The 21,098-nt window shown below is 57.3% G+C and overlaps 1 protein-coding gene across 1 annotated transcript in view; it reads left to right on the forward strand.

Moving 5' to 3' along the window:
* Positions 1-21,098, forward strand: part of ADGRD1 (adhesion G protein-coupled receptor D1) — a 125,548-nt gene that overhangs the window by 61,558 nt on the left and 42,892 nt on the right. Inside the window, exon 14 of the mRNA XM_088019750.1 lies at positions 16,403-16,476. Coding sequence (XP_087875876.1) covers positions 16,403-16,476 — 74 coding nt within the window. The remainder of the gene's footprint in view (positions 1-16,402; positions 16,477-21,098) is intronic.

Here is a 21,098-nt window from a genome sequence, read left to right on the forward strand (position 1 = left end):
GGATTTATTTATTTTTTTAGGGGGAGAGGGAGAGTGTGTGCGAGCAGGGGGAGGGGCAGAGGGAGAGAATCTCCAGCAGCAGACTCCCCACTGAGCACGGAGCACGACCTGGGGCTCAATTTCCTGACCCTGAGATCATGACTTGAGCCAAAACAAAGAGTTGGAGGCTTAACCAACTGAGCCACCCAGGTGCCCCTGAAGAAGCCACATCAGAGCAACTTGATAGAGGTCAAAGAAGAATGCACCCATTTTCCATGTACCTGTCAATCCCTCACACACACACGTGTGCATGTTACGTGTCAAGGTTGCGAGGCAGGGGAAATGTTTATGGTCCCGGGTCACCGTCTTCCGTACGTACATCTGCGCCAGGCAGGGTGGCCGTAGGGAGGTCTGTTCACATCAGCCAGAGCAGGGGAGAACCACGACGCTTTTAAGGAACTCACTCCCCTCTTTTTTTTTTTTTAAGATTTTATTTATTTGTTAGAGGGAGAGCACAAACGGCAGCAGCAGAGGGAGAGGGAGAAGCAGGCTCCCCGCTGAGCAGGGAGCCCGATACGGGGCTCGATCCCAGGACCCTGAGATCATGACCTGAGTCGAAGGCAGACGCTTCACTGAGCCACCCCGGCGCCCCAACTCATTCCCCTCGTTGACCGGCGTAAATATAGCAAAGCCTACGTGGTCTTTACAGATGGGCCCCTGTCGGGGGTGCGAGGTTGCTGCTGGCTGCACCCGGCTGGTCTGGGCCCAAGGGGGCTTGTGGGGAGCCCCTGACCATGTCCTCATGGCAGCTCGTGTGTGTGGCCCTGGCTGGGCCCCGACTCCTCTGTTTCAATCTCTAAACCTCTCGGAAACATGTCCCCAAGCCCTTGCCAATGGGCTGAAGTGACCTGGCACCTTGCCTGATGCCTTCCACACAGACCAGGCTCTCAGGACGGCTGGCGGGCGGTAGGCCCTCAGACCTGAGCAGGTGGGGGTCTCTCCCCTCCTGTCCTGCTTCCTCTGACTGCTGGGCGTTCGCTCTCTTATTTGGCACCTCACGATGGGGTAGTGGTTGATGGAGAACTCACGTATTCTCTAAACTAGAGTTGATGAGTTTTGTTGTTTTTTTTTTTTAAAAGAGAATCAAGACTTTTTGTTAAATATGCAATTTTCAAAAAATTTTGACCATTATTCAGGCCATGCTGAACACATTTGGGGATGGCTTGGCCAGCTGGCTGCATGATTGGGGTTCTTTCAGATGCCCCAAGACGTTTGACTGGAAGGGGTTATAGAGTCAACCAGGAGTGGGGCTTTTGGGGAAGTTTGGGGGGAAGGTGCTCATCCCTTCATGACCAACAGGGTTGGGACCGTGGTAGGAACGTGGACGAGCAGGTCTAGGGCAGGCAAGGAGTGGAAAGGTTGGTGGGGGGATGCCCAGGAGGACAGCCATCAGATGGAGCCAGAGGCGGGCAGGTCAGCTCAAGCCCCCGTCAGGTGTGAGCCTGCCCGCCCAGGAGGGTGGACATCATCTCCACATATTTACCACCCCTGATCCCAAAGCAAACAGCAGTGGGGGCGCTTCCCTTCCCTGGCCAGAGCTGCCCATTAGGGCAGGAGCCCCACTGCCACCACCCAGGACTGAGAGGCTGGGCCTGCCCTCCTGGGCGGCCCTGCAAGTGGCCCGTAGGTGAGACACGTGGGCACTTAGGGCTCCGCAGGATGTGCTCCTGCCTGGCTTGAGTCCCAGGTGACCACAGGGGCCCACCTTCCTCTACTCTGATGAGAGCCGTGGCCGACCCTTGACCTTGGCGCCAGGAGAAAACTGGACATGGCGGAGGGCCCCCAGCCTGCTCACCGGCAAACTTAGGGCATGTGCATCCTGTGCCCCAGCCTGTCCATTTTCCCGAGAGCCTGCTTTTATGTGAAATCTCCCGATTTTTACATATGTGCCACATGCACACATGAACAGGATGTGGCTGGCAGCGCGAGGTGGGCGGGCATGCAACAGGGGGCAGGGGACTTGTGCTTGGGGAGGGGGAGGTCGAGGCAAGTCGGAGGAAGAGTGGCGGTCTCCCTCAGGTCTCCTGGGCTGGGCACTGTGCCTGGAGCCGCGAGTCCCCAGGGGGCCCAGAGTTGGTGGGGTGGAACCTTGGAGGCCGCACGGCAGCCTCACGGGGAGCCCCCATCCCCAGGGACCGGCACAGCAAAGCATCTGCTTCGGTCTCTTGGAGGCCATGAGAGGAGCAAGTTCAGCTCAGCCTGAGCCCAGGGTTTCCATAAAAACAGGCCTGCATCTTGACCGGTCGTCAGCTGGGAAGGCTGAGGCCACGCTCGCCGAGCGGAACAAGGAAAGGGGGTGTTCTTGCTCCCAGCGGACTCCAGCCTAGGGTCGGCTCAACACATCTGGCCCTGGCAGGTTACTGCTTTGTGTGGCTTCTCCCTGAGCCCGCTCCAAACACGAACACGGATGCGCCAAGCCCACCCAGCCAACCCCAGACAGCATCCGGGAGTGGGGGAGAGCGCTCGCTTGGCAGAAGGCTGGCTTTCCCCTGGGGCCCAGAGACGTTTCCTGCTTTCACATCATGACTTGGTTGCAAACAGTTTATAATTGGGAGATTTCACATAAAAACCAGGATTTCTGTCCATTTTCTCCCTTTGAAAATGGAGGATCTGAGAAGGGGGCCCAGAGTGATGCGTATCCAAGCTGCCGACTGCTGGGCAGCCTTCGGGTCTCCAGAGCCCAGCCCCGTGGTGGCCCCCCGGTGTCACCTTCCCAGCCCTGCGGAAACCCGAGCTTGAGACCCAGGACACGATCCTGCCTCCGCGGGGAGGTTCTGTTGTGGCTTCGTGGCTTCCCATGTTGTTGCTCCTCTGGTGGGGATCTGGGGCCGGTGGTCAGTGGGACGTGGGCAGCTGGTGAGGAGCAGGGCGGTTGTCACCGCCTGCTTCCGTTCCTCCCTCTTTCCTCCTCCTTCCTCCTAAACTGACACAGGTCCTTCAGATAACGGTACAGGGTTAAGCAGTAATATCCTTAAGCCCTCGTGTTTGGTGTACATTTTTCAAATACACATGAAAACGAACGTTATAATTAAACAGAAAACGCTCCCATTTCTCTCAGTTGTGCGGACCTAAAATCATCTTGCAGTCCCTGGGGTGGGCAGCCGGCCTCATGGGAAACAGGGTGTGAACCAACAGGGTTTTGGGGTCAGACAGCTCTGGAAAAGCCCCAGGTGTAGCCCTGGAAAAACTCTGGGATGTGGGGTAAAGCGCCCGTCCCCTGAGACTCATCGGGCACGTGGGGCTCGTGGTGGCAGCGTGGGACCAGCCTCACAGGGCAGCAGGAGGGAACTCACAGGAGGAACGTCGGGTGAAACTGTGAAGTCGTGTTCACTCTCGGAGCTCAGCTTGCAACATGGTGGCCCTTGTGTCACGTTTGGTCCGAGGATGCCCTGCACCGCATTTCAGATGGTTTCAAAGCAGTTGCCAATATTCAAAGTCAGGATTTTGACCTGAACGTCTTACTTTCTAGTTTCTGGCTGAGCCGGTCCTGCCATGTGGCAGGACGGTGGGGGTGGAGAGGTGACCGTGCCCTGTGCCTCCTGCAAGGGGCCGTTGTCCCAGCTGGCTTCCCCTGGGGACACCTGCTGGTGGCCTGTTTCCCGGGAATGCCCTCCTATTGCTGGGGAGCAGGGTCTTTGATGCGCACAGAAAACCGGGGGTGCTGGCTGCTGGGGACTTGAGGAGGCGCCCGGAGGGAGAGGTCGGGATGCGGCCCTCACCGCTGATGGGAACATCCAGGGCCCGACGCTGTGGCTATGGGATGGGCCAACTGCACTGTTATCACATCTCGAGCTGTGTCATCCCATCCGGTCAGGGAACAGGAGTCCTCTCTAGACAGAAGTCAGTCAGAGTCAGCGACAGCAGTCAGTCAGAGTCAGCGACAGCAGGAGGGGCCTTCCTGTCTAGTCTGGGTGCTCTGGGGCGCCGAGGCCACGCCATAAATGACCCGTTGGGGCTTTGTGGAAGCCACGAATCCATGGGAAAAGGTTCAGCTTCATGCAAACCAATGTCCTTATCAACGAGGAACAGTGTTGTCCCCAGTGGGCTGCTTTCCTCTGGGGCTGAATACTCCCCAGGCTTGCAGTGGCCCAGGATTTGGACCCTGTCCTCCAAGCCCAGGATGGTGCTCCACTTGTCACCTTCATGTCACACATCGGGGGCAGGGCGGCAGGGCCTCTGTCAGCACCTCTGAACGCGCCACTGCTCAGACCCTTCCGCTCTGGATGACAGAGAACAGGGGTCCAACTGTCTGGACCTCTGTCCTGCCCCTGACCTGTGCGCTCAGGGCTGCGGCCCCTGTTTGCTGATGGGGGCTGCTGCTGCAGGAGACAGGGCCAGCAGCCTTTCTGGAGCCACGAGCGGGGTGTGGATGGTGCGTCGCTGGGGGCGCAGGTCACCCCCGAGCGCCTCTCAGTCCAGCCTGCAGCTGCTGGACGCACTGGCCTCACCAGCACGGGAATCAGCCACCGTCCTTGGGGCTCGGAGGGGAGCCGCCGTGTGTCTTCCGGCAGGCCCCGCCGCAGCAGCTATGGCGGGGGCCCAGATGTGCCGAGGGGCGTGCCCCTCCCCCGCCTGGGTCTGCACCCGCGGCCTCGGGGAAGGGCTGGGACTGGGCGGGGGCCCTTGGCAGCAGGCCCTGGAGGGAGTTTCTGTGACCTGTGCTCCTTGGATTGGAAGGCAGAGGGCTGAACGAGGCGCCGTCCCAGCTGACGCTCAGATCAGTAATTTATTCCACGATGATAATAGGTTGTTGATCCAGCAACTTTTTATAGTGCACATAAAAGACTCTAGTTCTCTGAGAAACCAGTCCTCATTTCTGGGCAGGATGGGATTGTTTTTAGATGTTGGCATGGCCCTCCTGTGACTTGTGGGGCCGGGAGTCTGACCTGGGTCTGTCCCGCGGGGGCCAGCAGCAGGGCCTCTGCGTCTCCTCCCCAGGCTGCCGGAGGACCGGCCTTCTCCTCCCGTCTCCCGGTCCTCCTGAGCAGTTCCTGGGGCTCAGAGATGCCGGGGACGCCGGCTTCCTGACCCGCTCGGGGTCCTTGCCGGGCCAGAGCTTTCCCACCTGCCGGCGAGAAGAGAAGCAGAGCAAGGGGAGAGCCGGTGTGGAGGGATGGGAGAGGCAGGGCCAGAGCAGGGAAAATAAACAACACGGGAGCACGATGGCAGCCAGCACTTTGCATGGGGCAGAGCGCGGGCCCTGGAGCCAACCCCTGTTCACGTGTTCAAGTCCCGGCTCCGTCACGTGTCAGGCTGGGCCTTGAGGTCTCTAGTCTCGGCTTCCTCCTGTGCACGGTGGATCCGCCATGCTGTCTGCAGGCGGACGGGAGGGCTGCGCCGGCTGAGGGTATGGAGCGGGCACAGCCGTGCCTGGCGCGGCCCTGGCTGTCCGTAGCCTCTCCCGTTTGTGTCCCCCCGTCACGGGGTTTGCACAATCGCACCCCCAACACCTGTCTGCCGTGGATAAACTTCTCTTCAACCCAAATGCCTACTTTTCTAAGTAGCTGTGGCCAGATTCTGGGAACGGAATATGCTCATCCGGCATCCGTCCCATGTACGTGCAAAGTGTTCATCCATGCACTGTCGGCAACGATCTCGTGCACCAGGAGTGCTCGAGGGTCTCCTGGCGCACACCGGTCCGGGGAGGGGGTGCCTTTGCAGCTGAGCCACGTGATGACATTGTGAGCCACTCTGTGTGCGCTGTGTGGGGGTCTGGTACCAGGGGCAGCCATGCAGGCAGCAGGGAAGGGAGCCCGGGCCTGCCGTGGGGACGTTTTTTGTTGGATGGGATGGCCTTGCCTCTCCCGGGGGCTGGTGGTGAGATGGAGAGCCCCCCGGCCCAGGGGCAGAAGTCGGGCGGTGGGAGGCGCAGCAGGAGGAGGTCTGAACCGACGCTCGAACGGCCTGGAAAAGTGGGACTCTGTCTGTGGCTTACAGATGTCACCCTGGGTGGTCAGGAAGTTGTCTTCCCTCTGCTCTGGCTCGCTCTTGTCCCTGTGGTCTGGTCCCTATGAAACTGGGCACAGAGACTTTGTTTGCAAATGTTTGGAGCCTTTGCTGCTCGGTGCGCTTCCAGGAGTTTGTGCGCTCCGCGGGTCCCAGCTGGGCGGATTTTGCTCATGGCCCACAACACAGCCACGTCTTGTCCCTGATGGAGACGCGACAGCCTCCTCATGTGGTTCTTGGGGGACACAGTGGCCGGGTGCTTAGCTGTCCTGGAGCTGCTCACACGAAATGCAACTAGCGGTTTCTAGCCCAAATTTCCAGAGTGGTGAACGGAGCCTACTTCCACATCCAGCCCTGGGGTTCAGCCGGAGGGATGGCGGAGATCCATCCGCTTGTGCCCTTCACACCGGTGTGAGGTGTGGGGTTACACAGATACGCCCCAAGAAACAACCCCTCATTCTTGTGACTGAGGCCTGCGGCAGCCGATGATACACTACATATCATTTTCTGCTATTTATTTGGAACAGAACTTGGGTGTTTGTGTTTAAACGGTAAATTTCCATCAAGGGTCCTCTGTGTAAACGATCGGGAAATCCCAGCAATGACGTACTCTGGGGAGCGTGCGATCGTCCGGACGGTGGTAGGCAGCTTTATAACCTTCCCGACCGGCACGTGTGGATGGAGAGGGGCGTTCTCCTGTCCGCGGCTGGACGGTGGGTTGAAACCTCCTGGGGAGGGGCTCAAGCCCCGGCCGGAGAGTGGCTCCCCCCACCCTCCTCCCCGCCCTCCCCACCCTAATCTACGTGATTTGTGTGGAGGTCTCCTCCTCCAGACTCGACTGGGTCTGTCTACACGGCAGCCCCCTTGATTAGACCGGGAAGGACAAGCTATCAGAAGAGAGGGGCCCTCGGGAGCAGAGCTGAGGGGGCTGCCGGCCACGCCACCGACTGGAAAGGCTTTGCCCACAGTATCACATGCTCTGAGCGTTGCCCCAGGGCCAGGAGGCCTGCTCCCCGTGTCTGACGGCCCCAAGTCTCCGCCGCAGCCGCTGGCTCGGGGCCCAGGTGGGGTCCGATGGAGGAGGCCGTGGAGCAGGGCCGCAGCAGCCTGAGGGTCCGGTCCTGGGCAGGGCCTGGTGGCCCGAGGTGCTCCAGCTCCCGCCACCTGCTCCGAGAGGTCAGGGGTCACTGACCAGCCACGGGTCACTGTGCATTCCTGTCTCTGTGTCTTCCTGTCTGCCCCTGACCTCGGCCCCAGCGTGGGCTCCGCGGCCGGCACACCTGCCGTCAGGAGCGAGACGGCGGTGTCCCGTGGGCAGTTACGGCCCTCGTTCACGGTCACCGTCACCGGGGAGTCAAGGGATGGCTTTCGGGGCTCCTGGGGGTGATGGTGAGGCGGCGCCACGTTGCCGAGCCCGTTTCCCTCCTGTAGTGGGGACGGGCTTCTCGTTTCAAGGGCTAGTCGGGGGAGGAGCCACGGACTAACTTAGACCCAGTAGCCAAGGGCTGTCTCCGGACTGGGCAGAGGGAGGAACCACGGGAAGACAGCCCAGCATGAACAGCCATGAGCAGCTAGAAGGCAGAGCGCTAGGACACACGCCTCCTTGGCGGCTCAGCGAGGCTCCGCGAAGACGGGGGTGCTTTCATGAGCAGGATGGGGCCACAGGGACTGTGACGTGGTGCAGGCCCTGCGAGGCGCGGATATGAGCCTCAGCAGCCAGACCTGTGGTGGCCCCAGGGATGGAGTGTGGTTGCCAGGCCCTGTCGCAGCGCCCGAGCTCCGGGGGCTCTCCCAGCCCACTGTGCCCGTGCTCAGGGCCAGCAGTCCTTGTGTGAATGTGCAGCCGGGCCATGCACTCACAGCCAGCCCCCCACCCCCAGCCCCTAGGCTGGGACGGCCCGTGCCGGTGGTCCAGGCGTCTCTCCCTGTCGGGGCCGTCCCTGCCTCCTCTGAGGGCCTCCTCTGCGGGATGGCGCCTGCCCGCCGCGGGCAGAACAGGGTGGCACGGGCGTGCGCTCTGCACGCTGCTCCCTGTCTGCCCTTCGGGCTTTCCCTTCCCCGGGTTCATGGTCGCCTCTTCCTCTTCCTCATACTGATGACCCTACGTGTTATAAACATCTTCTTCATTTTTTTTTGAAACCCTTCTTTGTTCATGGCTGCTCACGTCTGCCTGCGCGCTCTGCCAGATCAGGAATGTCTGTGTTGTTCAATGAAAGCTTATCCCCAGAAGCACACACAGTGGTTTGCAAAGGCTCCGGCCTGGTTTTTGTGCCCCAAGAAGGATAGGTGCTCGTTTCAGAAGCTCCTGGGGCCATGCTCACACTCCAGGACCTTTGGCTCTTGGACAAACAAACTGTTTTCTGTCCACCTCCGTCAGGAGACCTCCCGCCTTCTGTGCCGCCGCCTGCTGGCTCCACGGTTGGCGTTTCGATCCTCTGTTCTGTCCACTGAGGTCTCATCTGTCAGACGTGGACAGTCAGCTGAATGATTACGTCCCTGGGGATATTGATCAGTTTTGCCAGTTTCCTGTCTGCTAAGCACATTTTCTTCAACTTTCCCGATGGCTCATTCTGGTATGATTCTTTGGATCCTTAGAAGTGGCGGTAACATCTTAACGCTTGCTTTGCTCACTAGTGAGTTAAATAAATCCTTTAGTACGTGTTCATTTCAGATCTGTTTGAGAGTCATAATTTCACCTTTGTGAAAAGTGTTCTCTTAACATGTGGGAAAGTAATTTAAAAGGAGGACTGATCTTCTTTATTAAAAAAAGGGTTTTTTTCCGTGTGTGTGTTTAAGCCCTAGGAAACTTTGGATTTTACTTGTGAGCATGTAAAATAGAGAAGCAAACGGGAAAATGGGGGGTTGACAGAGCCCAAGTGGGGAGGGTGCCCTGAGCACCTGCATCCTCAAGGGTTCTGGAAGGCACGCTGTGCGTTCTACGTTCCTCCCTCCTCTGAATAAGACTGCTCACCTTTCAGGGAAAACAGCATCATTTTTAATGCGGTTTATATTCAAGTTTAAGATCACAAACACGACCCATTATTATTAGCAGCCACAGAACCAGGCTGTAAAATAGATCAGAATTGTGTAACCTTTCCAATTCATACTATTATCTGCATAGAAATAAAAGTATTACACTCCCTGGTGTGGCCCCCTGGGGCATACCTATAATTGCAATTTCCCGAATATCTGCAAATCCTGCAGCTAAAGGTTTATATTGAGACTTCTGCTTTGTACTTTGTGTAATGAAAACAATACATTTTCCTCCCAGTTGAGGAGGGCTGACAGGCGTGGAAGCAGCACTAATCTGTTTCGATTGCCAGCCCTTTGTTTCAGACAAATGTAGAGACGTACGTTAGAGGCCAAACCTCAGCTTACAATCCAGGAAGACTTGCTGGCTGTAGGAAAACACTCAGACATGTGGCATTGGAAACAGGAACCAACAAGGGGATTGATTTTGGGACAGCTGGCCGCTCCTTCCACCCATACAGAGACCGAACTTGCGCAGTGGTTCTGGGGGTGCGGGCCCCACAGTGCAGGGGCGAGAGGCAATGGCAGAGAGACCCTGGGAGAGGCCAGCAGACCATGGCTGAAGCCGTGTTTGAAGTGCTGATTCTTTTCTTTCTTGTATCACAGTACAGATGACATTAGAATTAAGTTTGCAGAACATTTTTGAAAAATTCAAACCAGGTGTCCAGGAAGAAATAATTTATAACACAAATATTCCATGAGCAAGAGGCGTCTGGGAAGAAAAATATCGCAGAAAAGAGGTCTAGAAGCAAAGGCTGACCGCTTTGATGTGGGTGGAGGGTGGAATCTGACACCGGGGGCAGGGGGCTGTGGCTGGACACCCCGCAGAATGAGGAAGAACAGCTTTCCTTGTTTCTGGCCCAGACCACACAAGAGACACTGGGCTTCACAGCGAGAACAAAGCACACACCTCAGGATGCACATGTGGGTGTTTGCGGGGCCACCAGGCCCCAGGAGGTGGGAGGAAGCTCCGGGAAGGAGCAGGGTCCTCGGTGTGCTGATTGTGGCGGACTCTCAGTGGGCAACAGGCAGTGGAGACAGGAGGTGCTGGGGAGCCGGGGAGGGTTGTCTCGTCCCCAGGGACGACAGCACAGTCCGCTACCTGGGGGCCCCTTCGCTGGCCGATGGACAGATTACATGTGCCTGTGCCCAAACGCTGAAGCCCTGCTTAGTGGGCGGGTGCTGTCCCCTCCTCCGAGAGCCCCTGGGCCTCCAGCTGGAAAACTTGGCTTCGTTAGAGTTGACCCCATGCGGGTTTCACCCTTTTAAAGCCCTTTATTTCAGGGTAGGGATAGATTCACCGGAAGTTGCAAAGGTGTGGAAGGAGGTCCGTGTACTCTGCACCCAGTCTCCCCCTGCATTCAGCGACGCTAGAACTCAGCGTGTAGCTGCAGAACCAGCATGGGCGTTGGTGCGCCGTGTAGGCTGTTGGTGTGAGTTAGGGGTGGACTCCCGGAACCACCATGGACATCGAGCTGCCCACCTGTTCTACCACCCAAACCGTCTCCTGTTGCACCGCCTCCCATCCCTAACGGGCGGTCAGCCTTCCATCTGTATAATCCGTCCTTCTGAGAAAGGTGTGAAGACAGTCACACCGCGTGTCACCTTTTGAGCTCGGCTTCTGTCACTCAGCCGAACGCCTGAGGCCCGCCCAGGTGGTTGGTTTGCCTGTTCTCAAGGCTGGGCAGTAGCCCCCCAGCACGGGGGGCCCCAGCGTGCTCAACCATTCAGCCTGCACAGGAGGTTTGGATTGTCCCCAGGTGTTGGCTTGTGCAAGTAAAGCCACTATGAACAATCGTGTGTGGGTTTTTCTGTGGAAACAGCTTGTATTTCTCTGGGATAAATGCCCAGGAGTGTAACTGTAGGGTCACAGGGTAAGGGTTCTTAATATTTTTTGAGAACTTCCAGACTGTTTTCCAGAGTGGCTGTTCCATTGCCCTTTCCACCAGCGAGGTGGGAGCAGTGCAGCGTCTGCGAGCTTGTCTGCATCTGCCGCAGTCGCTGGTTTTTATTTTCCTTGTTCTCGCTGTGGGTCTTAATCCCCTGGCGGCTGGTACTACTGACGTCTGTTCTCGTGTTCGTTTGCTCTCGGTGTGTCCTCTCTAGTGAGAGGTCTCCTCCTGGCCCTGGCCCATTTTCTAATTGGATTCTTTGTGTTGTTTCTTAGAGTTGAGTTGTGAGAATTCTCTATCTATTCTAGACATCGCTCCTGTGTCAGATAAGTGGTTTGTAAATATTGTCTGCTCATCTGTAGTTTGACTTCGTATCCTCTTCATGGGGTGTTTCACAGAGCTGAAGTTTTTAATTTTTAGGAAGTCCAATTTATTGATTTTTTAAGTTTTATGGATTGTATTTCTGGCGTCCTAGCCAAGTACTGTTCAGTGGGCTCCAGGTCTGGAAGATTTTCTCCTGTGTTATCTTGTAAAGCCCTGTAGTTTCAGGTTTAACACTTAACGAAGGACCCATCTTCAGTCGATTTTGTGTGAGGTGTGAGGTTTAGGTGAGGTGTGCGTGGGGGTCTCTGCACTTGCCCGCGGGTGCCCGCCGGGCCCGGCACTGTGTGCTGGGACAACCGTGCCTCCTTCACGGAGCTGCTCCGCCCCTTCCGCACTCGTGTTCCCGCCGCCACGTGGGGCCCTTCCTGGGTTCTCGCTCTGTACGTCCGGCTGGTGACTCCGTCAGGACTGTTTCTGTAGCCCATCTTCTTTCAGATAAAGCAGCCCCGTGTGCTGGGGCCGTTGTGTTATCTTGGGCTTCCACACGCATGGAAGCACCAAACAGAAATAAATGGCGCTTGGCTCTTTAAGGAGCATATTTTCTAATGGGAGGAAGTGATTCAGGAAACTGAGGGTCCTGAATGTCGCAGACGAAAGACGTTGTTGCAACTTGTGTGAATTTGTCTGAATTCAGACGAATCCTGATTTGTTTTCCAGCCTCCTCTCTTGGACGAGAACGGAGAGGGCGGTGAGGGCTGGGACGGGGGTCTGGGGGCTGCCCTGCCCTGGGGGGCTTCCGTGTGGTTAACTGGATGGGACGGGGGCCAGGGTGAGGGAAACACTGGAAATCCGGCCGGGAAGGAGCCTCGAACCCTGTTTGCAGGAATGGAAGGGAATGTGTGCGGCAGCGTCGGGCTCCGGGAACAGCACCAAACAGGCACAGCGTCTGTGGGTCAATGTAAAAAACAAGAATCTCTGCAGCTCGTTCATGTGTAATGGGGATGGAGACTTTTAGAAACGCCCTCAAGTCCAATGTGGACAAGAGTGAGCTCGCAGCCGCCCTCACCTCCACGCCCCGCCTCCCTCCGGCTCCTGGGGTTTGCTCCGCGCTGCACGCGGGGTCCCGGCAGGCCCTGCTGGCGCCTTTTCCATCGAGAACTTCAGGACTTGGGGTCACCTGGGCTCCGGGGGAGGACTTGAAAACGCTCTTGGTTGCAGGTAGAGGTGGGCTGTTCTGATGGCAGCCCCCGTGGGACGTCCCAGAAGTGTCCACCCCCGCGGCGCCGGCTCACGTGCGGACCGGGGGAGCTCCAGCCGAGGGTCCCAAGTCCTCAGGACAGAGGATGTGGGATGGACGCAGTTGGGAATGCAGCTCCCTCTGGAGAGTCCCAGAATCGCACACGAGCAGTGGAAGGTCGGGGAAGCTCGTTTTCAGAGTTGTGCGAGCCCCACGTTCCCGCGGGCATCTCTGACCCTGGTCCCGAGGTGGCCGTGGTGCGTGCTGACCTCCGGCCGTGCTCAGCTGCAGGTGCACGGAAGAGGCAGGTGCGGGGGGGGGGGGCTGTCACCTGAAGATAGAAACGAGCTCATGCCGGCATCACATGGGCGTCTACATCGCGTGGTCAGGACGTGTCCCTGGAAAGGACAGACCAGAGTCCAGCCACGTCCGGCTCAAAGGGGCCTCATGAGCCTGGAAGGGCCTGGGCAGGAGGGAGTTCCGGCAGCATTTGGACAGGGGAGGCGGCTGGAGGGCCTGTGTCAGGGCCTTGGGGGTGTCCTCGGATGACCTGATTGACACCTTGAAGGAGGGCGCCTGTGGTCCCGACGCAGCCTGGGGTGGGTCCTCAGTTTCCCCACGCTGCCCACCTGTCCAGGGCCCTGCCTGGGGGCGGCAAGCCCCTGCTCCACTGGGTCACAGGCCTCACCTCTCTCCCTGACCTTTTGCCCTCCATCCTCTTTCTGGAGGTGATTCCTCAGCTGTCTCCTCTCTGTGTGAGTGTCCGTTGGGAGGGGCTGCATCCACCTGCCCTGCTCACAAAGATAAGACACATCCACACACACCAGGCTTTTGAGGCCGATTGAAGGGGTTCCTCATCAGTCCCCCAACATGACCTCCATTTTTCTTGATTTCCTCCAAGGTGGGACATCTCAGCCATTTGGAGCCCTGGCCCCTGGCTTGTGGTGAGATGAGCTGGGTTGGGGGCGGGGGTGGCCGGCCAACGTCTTGGAGCACCTGGCCCCTGTGCTGGGCATGGGGCCTCTGAGTCCTTCCACGGCTCTACTGAGGGTCAGAATTGAGGACCGTGGAGCCTTCTGTGTGTTTGCTTGGGGCAGGGACAGGCAAATTCTCCCGACCTACCTCGTTTGTAGGAAAAACTATGTACTTGGCTGAAAAGCAAATGGATTTCTAAGCCAGGAACATTTACAGGTTGTTATCTGATAGATTTTTCTCCTCTCCTGCAAAGCAGAAGCTTTTCTGTACCTTGATTATGAACAGTAGGAAATAAATACTCGATGAGTCCCATTGGCGTCTCCCCAGCAGTTGGGCTGTCTGAGGAAGTCTCTGACCCTGCAGAAGGTGCTCTGCGGGCCCGTGTGACACCCAAGGGAGGCGTGACTGGGGCAGTCAGGAGGCCGAAGCCGGGCCAGCTCTCTGCGGGAAGGCCCTCTCTCTGTCGACCGCTGGGCCTCGGCTTCGGGGCACAGGAGGGGTTCAGATGATGGGACCTCCACACCCCGGTGAGCACACCTCATTTCCTAGTCCCCACACTTGCGTCTACGCCTCCCACATTTCCCCAGGAAATCAGGCCATGACACGATGACTCACCTTCCTCTTTCTGGCAGGGCTGCTCCCCATGTGTTCACAAATCATGCTCCTGGGAATGTTCTAGGCCTCCTTTCTGGACACTTGCCGAGGGCGTCTGTTCCAGTTGGGCTGCACATCCAGACATGAGGAGGCGGTCTGCTGTTCCCGCGCCGGGAGGGGCTCCGGGGCCAGGGCAGGAGTTTCCCGCCTGGGGTGTGACCTTGGCTTCAGACCCCGGGGAGTGTGGTCTGCTCCTCCACCCTTCTGACCACACACGTGCTGGGCTCGCTGCCGTCAGGGCTGATTTTTAAATCCCCTCAAATATGGATCTGGAGTCAGAGGGAGGGGACTGGGAGAGACCCCTTCTGCCAGAAGGGAGGGGAGCCGGCTCCACACTGTGGGCAGTGGGGGAGGACATCGCTTCTTCCTCGGGGCCTCAGCACCCCAGCCCCGTGTGAGCCTGGCTCCAGGCTGGCGTCCACCTGCCTTTCCGTGGCACGGGGACACACAAATGCACCTGCTGTGAACAGTGACCCCTGATGCCGTCCTGGGGGGTGGGCCCAGGGCCACTCGGGGCCAAGGACACCTGGGTGATTCCAGGTGGGGGCCAGCACCTGGTCTTTATCTGTACTTTAGATTTTGTGGGTTCGTGTGTTGTGGTGCCCCTGCTGATGACCTTTTCTGTCCCCAAGCAGCTGCAGGATGAGGTTCTCCATGTCTGAGCATGATGCTCACAGCAGCTGGGACTTTGAGGGTACTAGAGGGGCAAATGGCTCTCAAATTCAAGGGCTTGTGAAAACCCAGGCGGCTGGCTCCCACCCTGGTTTCTGCCCGTGATGGGGTGCTGGGATGGGCCATGCCAGGCTCCTGGGTGATGCACTTGGAAAACCACCCTCTGTGGTGACCCAGGTGGCATCGGGGACGTGGTTGGGCATCTCGGAAAGAGTCTGGGAACAGAGTAAGGTTTCATGGAGGCTTCCACGGATCTCTTGAGTCTGGGGTTGTGCGGCATGGCCCCTCCGGTTTCTCTCAGGGTTTGAGGTTCAGCTCAACTCATCTCCCTGAGCGCCAGTCCCTCTGCCCTGATGTGGCATGTGCTGAGAGAGAGGACAGCCTGTTGATTTCTGACATACGTTCTCCTACAGCCTTGCGCAGTGGGCCATGCTGTGGTGGATGTCCCTGCAGGTGCTCTTGCAAATTGGGGATCACGCCTACCGGTGTGTAGGGTGGTGCTTCCCCTGTGACTCACACAGCCAGTACTTCCACGTGCTCTGTGTTTTGCCAAGATATCAGGAATAAATGGCATTAATATCATTGTGTTGTGCACTCGGGGACCATCAGCCACGCTTCTAGCGTGAAGCAGAGGATGGTGTTTGTGGTGGGTCCAGAGGGCGCCCCTCAGGGCTGCAGGCACGTACCAGCGCTGGGAAAGAGGAGCTTCTACGTCTGGAGCTGGGGTGCTGGCGGAGCCATCCTGTTGCCCCCCTGCCCTGCAGAAGGCTGACTCACACGCTGGCCCATGCAGCCCCGAGATGGAGGTGGGGCGGGGTCTCGTGGGCAGATGAGACAATGGCAGGAGCGGCGGGCAGCCACAGAAGACGTCCTGACTTAGTGACTGGTCATCTGTGCGACAGCGTGTGTCCAGGAGCAGCCTGGCTTCCCGAGCTTCCTGCCATGGCTCCTGGCGGACCCCCTGCAATTTGCTTTGGGCAGAGCAGCTGTGGCCAAGCGCCCTGGCTGGCATCCCGGAGAAGTCCAGGGGCTGGAGTGTTCTCTCTTCAGGGAGAACAAGAGTCCTAGGAACAAGGTCTCGGGTTGATCTGGTGGCTTGTTTGTTCCTTTGTCCTCTCATTCAGCCAGTCTGTAGTGAGTACCTGCTGTGTGCTTTCCCTGGCCAGGCCCTGGGGGTCCTTCCCGGGGTGCGGGGGAAGACAGCAAGCAAACAAATATGTGAATACGAAACTTGCTGCGTGGTGAGCGAAGCTGGGAAGAAAATAAACAAGAGGAAAGGGTGGGGCCGCATGGGTTGGTGCCCTTTGAATGGGCAGGAAGGTCCCTCCGGGAGTAACATGTAGCCCAGACCCACAGTGAATGTGGGGGGCACCCTCAAGGGAGGACACAGCAAGAGCAAAGGCCCTGAGGCAGGGGCCCTGGTTTCTGGGCTGATGTAGGCAAAGGAGAGGGGGGCGTGCGGTGGGCCGGGTGCCGTGGCCCTCTGTGACCACGGCAGGGTTGAGACGGAGTCAGTGGCCTCTAGCGACACTCCCCCGAGGTCCCCGGGGGCTGGGGGCGGGGCGTCGAGCTCGGTGTCAGGAGCCTGGCTTCCCCAGTGGCCTCACGAAGCATATCCGCCCTTTCGTTCCAGTCCCACAGGCAGCGCAGCGAGGCCACCAACAACAGCAACCTGGTGTTCCTGTACTGTGCCTTCCTGGACTTCAGGTATGCTTGCGGGGGGCCCGGGGTGGGGACAGATGGGGAGGGGAGCAGGTGCGGTGGGCGCGCGGTGCCCAGGGGCAGGCCCCACCCCACACTGGTCCAGTTAGGATCCGGCCACCCTTCTGGAGGCAACAGGGTTGCATTGCCCGTAAATGCTGGCAATGGCCTGGGACCCGGGCAAGAGCCTGAGGAGGTGCAGGCCAGGTTTTCTCGGAGGCCACATTAGCACCTAGCAGGACTCAGCCCTTAAAGCCCGGGGCCACTTCAAAACATTCACCTGGTCCACCGAGGCACCACCGGGGCCCTGGCTGTGCTGGGGGTCGGTGCCGCGCTGGGGAGGTGGCCGGGAAGGGCTGGGCGAGCGGCTCTATCCTGGCGGGCGTGTGGGCCTCTCAGGATTTCGTGGCCCCGATGGCTGATGGCCACACTGTGGTGTGCTGACATCAGCCCCGCCTGAAGCTCTGGGAGCCCAGGCACAGACCAGGGCGTCCCTCTCAGCACTCCGTGGGCGCCTTGGAGTCCACCGCCCCCCGCCCTGCTGAACCCCCATCCCTGCTGATCTCCACGGGCGCCCCACTCACTGTCAGGGGGCCTCCTTCTGGTGGAGTGTTCATGATGCTCCTCTGGGCGTGGCCCCCCACGAATGGCCCCCACGGTCAGAGCAGGGATTGAAACAGGCCCCCCTCCCCCGCCCGCCCGGGGCCATGGAGCTGCCACAGGTGAGCGTGAGAGAAAATCAGGGGTGGGCGGGGCTGGGGACACAGGGCTGGGGTCAGGGGTCCTCTCAGGGGCTCTGTGGGTCAGAGAGGGCCCCCTGCTTCCCTGCACTCAGTGACCGGGAGACTCAAGGTGCTGGTATGGCTGTGCGCTTCATCCCCATCTCTGCTCCCCACACAGCAGGAAACGCAGCCCATCCCCCATAGCACCCAGCAAATCTCGCTGCTTTCTGTCCCCAGAGCGCCTTCCTCTGGCTGTGCCCTTGAGGGCACACATCACGCCACCCGCAGAACGCATGACCGACGCTCTAATTGCAGTGGTTTTGCCTTGGCTGGGCTCAGCCGGCTGCAGCCTGTTGCTTGTTTCTTTGCAAATTATGAAAATGCAGAGACACGTCCACCTAGAGATAGTCATCCTCATTTGGGACACTCCTCACAGGGAAATATTTTATGGATGGAATAGGGGAGATGGAGTTTGGTAGTAACGAAATGGCCTGTTGGTTCTTATTTTTGAAGACATTTTAAGAACAGAGTAAAGTACAAAGAATATTCCAACAAGGGCAGGTACCCATTGCCCCAAATTTATAATTGTTAGCATGTTTATATTTTCAAGAAGAAAACAAAAACATCACAGATGATGTCAAAGAACATTCCGCTCCCCCCGCCCCCGTTCTCTGCCCCCACACCCACCAGGGCCACCACCGTCCATTTTGTTGTTGGCAGGCTTCTGGCCACCATTGAATGTCTCCGGCTGACGCAGAACTACTCAGGCCATCTCCTTCTTTGTGAGTTTGGACAGTTCTGTGGAGAATTTGTCCGAAATGTGTTTAAAGTGCGAGCACGGAGTTGGTGGTGGCCCTCGCGCCCGCACGCCTATCGGAGGGCCTGTGCCGGTGTCCCCCTTCCATGTTTGGTGTCTGCGTCCCTCTCTCCCTTCTTGGTCCTCGTATGAGAGGTTTGTCAGCCTTGTTGATCTTTCTCAAAGAAATGCCTTCTGGATTCGTTGGTTCCTCTCCACCGCATTTCTATTCTCAGCTGCTTTGATTCAGTCTCTTGCGTTTGTCCCTCGGTTACTCCCGTCTGCTTGCCATGTGCTTCGTCTGCTGAGTGTGGGCTTTGGTCGTGGAGGCCTTGACGGTTCTCTGATGCAAGCGCTTCGGGCTGTGTGTGCTGCGAGCACTGATTGGGCTACGTCCCACGGTGTCCGCATGTGGCTCCCATTTTCATCAAATTAAACCTATTCTCTGTCCTTTCTCGTGACTTCCTCTTCAAGCCACGCGATGCTTTGAAGCATGTTGTTTAGTCCGACTTTTGGGGGGTTTTCCAGAGATCTCTCCGCTCCTGATTTCTGATTGATTTTTGTTGATGAATAAACATGAATGAAAACATTCTTTTTTTTATTTTAATTTCAGTACTTTTAAATTTCTAAGAACTTGTTTTATGACCCAGCATGTGTTCAGTCTTGGAGAATGCTCTATCTTTTCTTAAAAAATGTCTGCTCTTGGCGGCTGTCTTAGAAATGTCAGTGAGGTTGCGCTGATGGTGCTCATGTGGCTTTCTATGACTTTATGGCTTTTTGGCCCACTTGCCCCATTGGTTCATGAGAGAGGACGGTGATGTTTCCGTGTCGTGAGGGATCTGTCTGTCTCAGGGGTTTCGGTGTATTTTGAGGCTCTGTTGTTAGGTGCTTTTCCCGTTAGGATTGTTCTGTCTTTTTGGAAACTGACCCCTCACCGCTCCGTGTCCCCCTTCTGATGGGAATGTTGGTTGTTCTAAAGTCCACGTGGCCTACTTTTGACACACTTGTTCTGGCTCTTACTCCGTGCTTGGGTGCTGTGTCTTTCCCCACCTTACATTTCACCCTCTTTATTCATCATCTTTATATTTAAAGTAAGTCTCTTTTAGGTTGCATATGGCGGCATCTTGCTTTTTTATCCCCTTGGAGCATTTCTGGTTTTGATCCATGGGTTTTGACAATTGACATTGAATGTGGTTATGGATGTGTTTGGATGGAAACCTGCCGTCTTGCTGCCTGTTTTCAGATTTTCCCATCTCTTCCTTGTCTCCTGTGTTCTCTCTTCTTACGTCACTTGGATTTGGGATGTTTGTTACAATGCCACTTTATCGCCATGATTGACCTCTAAGCTCCTGTGTGATTTTCTGTAGTGGCTGTCCCAGGGCCCCAGTGTGTGTGTCTCTGGTTCCTCTCTGTCCACCTCGAGCGACAGAACACCACTCTGCCTGCGGTCTTCGACATCACAGCAGTGTCGCGCCCTGCACTACCCTGGTCGCTCACTGGACCATGATGACGCCGTAAGCGCACCGTGTGTTGCTGGAAGTTTTGCTTCAGACAATCAGTTGCCACTGAAAATAAGACAGCAGTCGCACATTTTCCTTCACTCTCATCCATTTCTAGCTACTCTGTCTGCAGATCAAAGTTTCTGTCCAGCATCATATACCTTGAACTTTAGCGCAGGTCCGGCGCCAGTTTCTGTTTGTCTCAGAAAGTGTTCCTTCTTATTTTTTTCAAAGATGTTCTCACTGTGCTGAGAATTATGGGTCACTTTAGACTTCAGGAAGCAGTTCAAGGAATATCAGTGTATTATTCTTCTAGAAGGTACAAGCAATTGTCCCCTGGATGCTCTTACTTTCCTGACCCCTCCCTGTGCCCTCATGGTGGCCACAGCACAGAGACGTTGAGGTGTTTTCTCAATAATTTCTGTGTGAGTTATATTTACATTCAAAGAAAATACGTGGTCTTGTTCAGATCCGTGTTTCTTGTCCCATTCCACCATACTTGGTGCTGTGCTCGGGCCACATCCGTCTCAGCTGTTGTGCAGGATTTTATCACGTTTACCCCACATTTTAGTCACGCGTGCGACTGGGCATCTTCTGCTTGGATGCAGACTTCTAGGTCACAGGGTCATGCGCGTCTTGCTGTTCTTCGGTTTTGCTTGGCCGGGCTCCCGTGGCAGATCCTTTGTGCACAGGCTCTCTCCTGTGTGCGGGTCTTCATCCCACGGGAGGCTGTGCCACGTTGTGCCCGGCTGCCCTGGCGAATGCACGTGTCATCACACCTTTGTGGTTCCATCTGGGAAGATGTAACTTCCCTGGTTTTTAGTTCCCAGTCGCTTTCTGTGTACAGAGAGGTGCATTGTTCATCCCCGCGACTGTGCTCACGTGGCCCAGTGCCCGCTGGGTTCAGGTCGGCCTCTAACAGAAGGAAGTATGGCGTCTGCACGTTGGGGAGACGGACAGAGGAGCCACATAGAGCCCAGCAGCCGGCATGGCTGACTGTCCTCAAGGCCATGGGACATCAGGTGAAGAGGAGGGGGCATGCGGGGAAAGGACAGGCCCCACCGTTAGTCCCTTTATTTGACGTTATTACTGGGGTTTAGGGCCCCTGGACTGATAGGTTAGAGTCACCCTGGCTGTGCTCCCTGGTCCCTGCTAGGCGCCCCCCCTCCCTGCCGAGGGCGGACCGAGCATCATGGACACGGCCTCAGAAGCCGCTGTCCCTGCGTCTCGGCCATCAGGCTCAGAGCTCACCCTGGAGACGCCCCCAGTGATGCTTTCCCACCCACCCTCGGCTTCCACGGCCGTCAAGCCTCAAGCAGAGAGCAGTCACACCACGTCCTCACGGGGACAGTCCCGCCTCGGGGTTGGCAACGAGTGCTGCCAGTTCGTGCTCCCCCACGGGGTGCTGGCACCCCTCCGGGACGGCCACGTTCCTCATCAGCTGCGTCCACAGAGAGAAACCACCACCTTTGAATTTGTTCACCTTTATAAGGGCCCTGCCTTCGGCTGAAGCAGATGTCTGTCTTTGCCGATACCTCAAAGGGGTCATTTCTGGAAAGAACCATGGAAATTCTTCTTGGGAATTTGAGAATACAGAGAGAGAGCCCGAAG

The sequence above is a fragment of the Eumetopias jubatus genome, unplaced genomic scaffold (assembly GCF_037043125.1).
Source record: "Eumetopias jubatus isolate StellerSeaLion01/CBP00866 unplaced genomic scaffold, mEumJub1_p1.0 scaffold_16, whole genome shotgun sequence".
NCBI classification, from domain to species: Eukaryota; Metazoa; Chordata; class Mammalia; order Carnivora; family Otariidae; genus Eumetopias; species Eumetopias jubatus.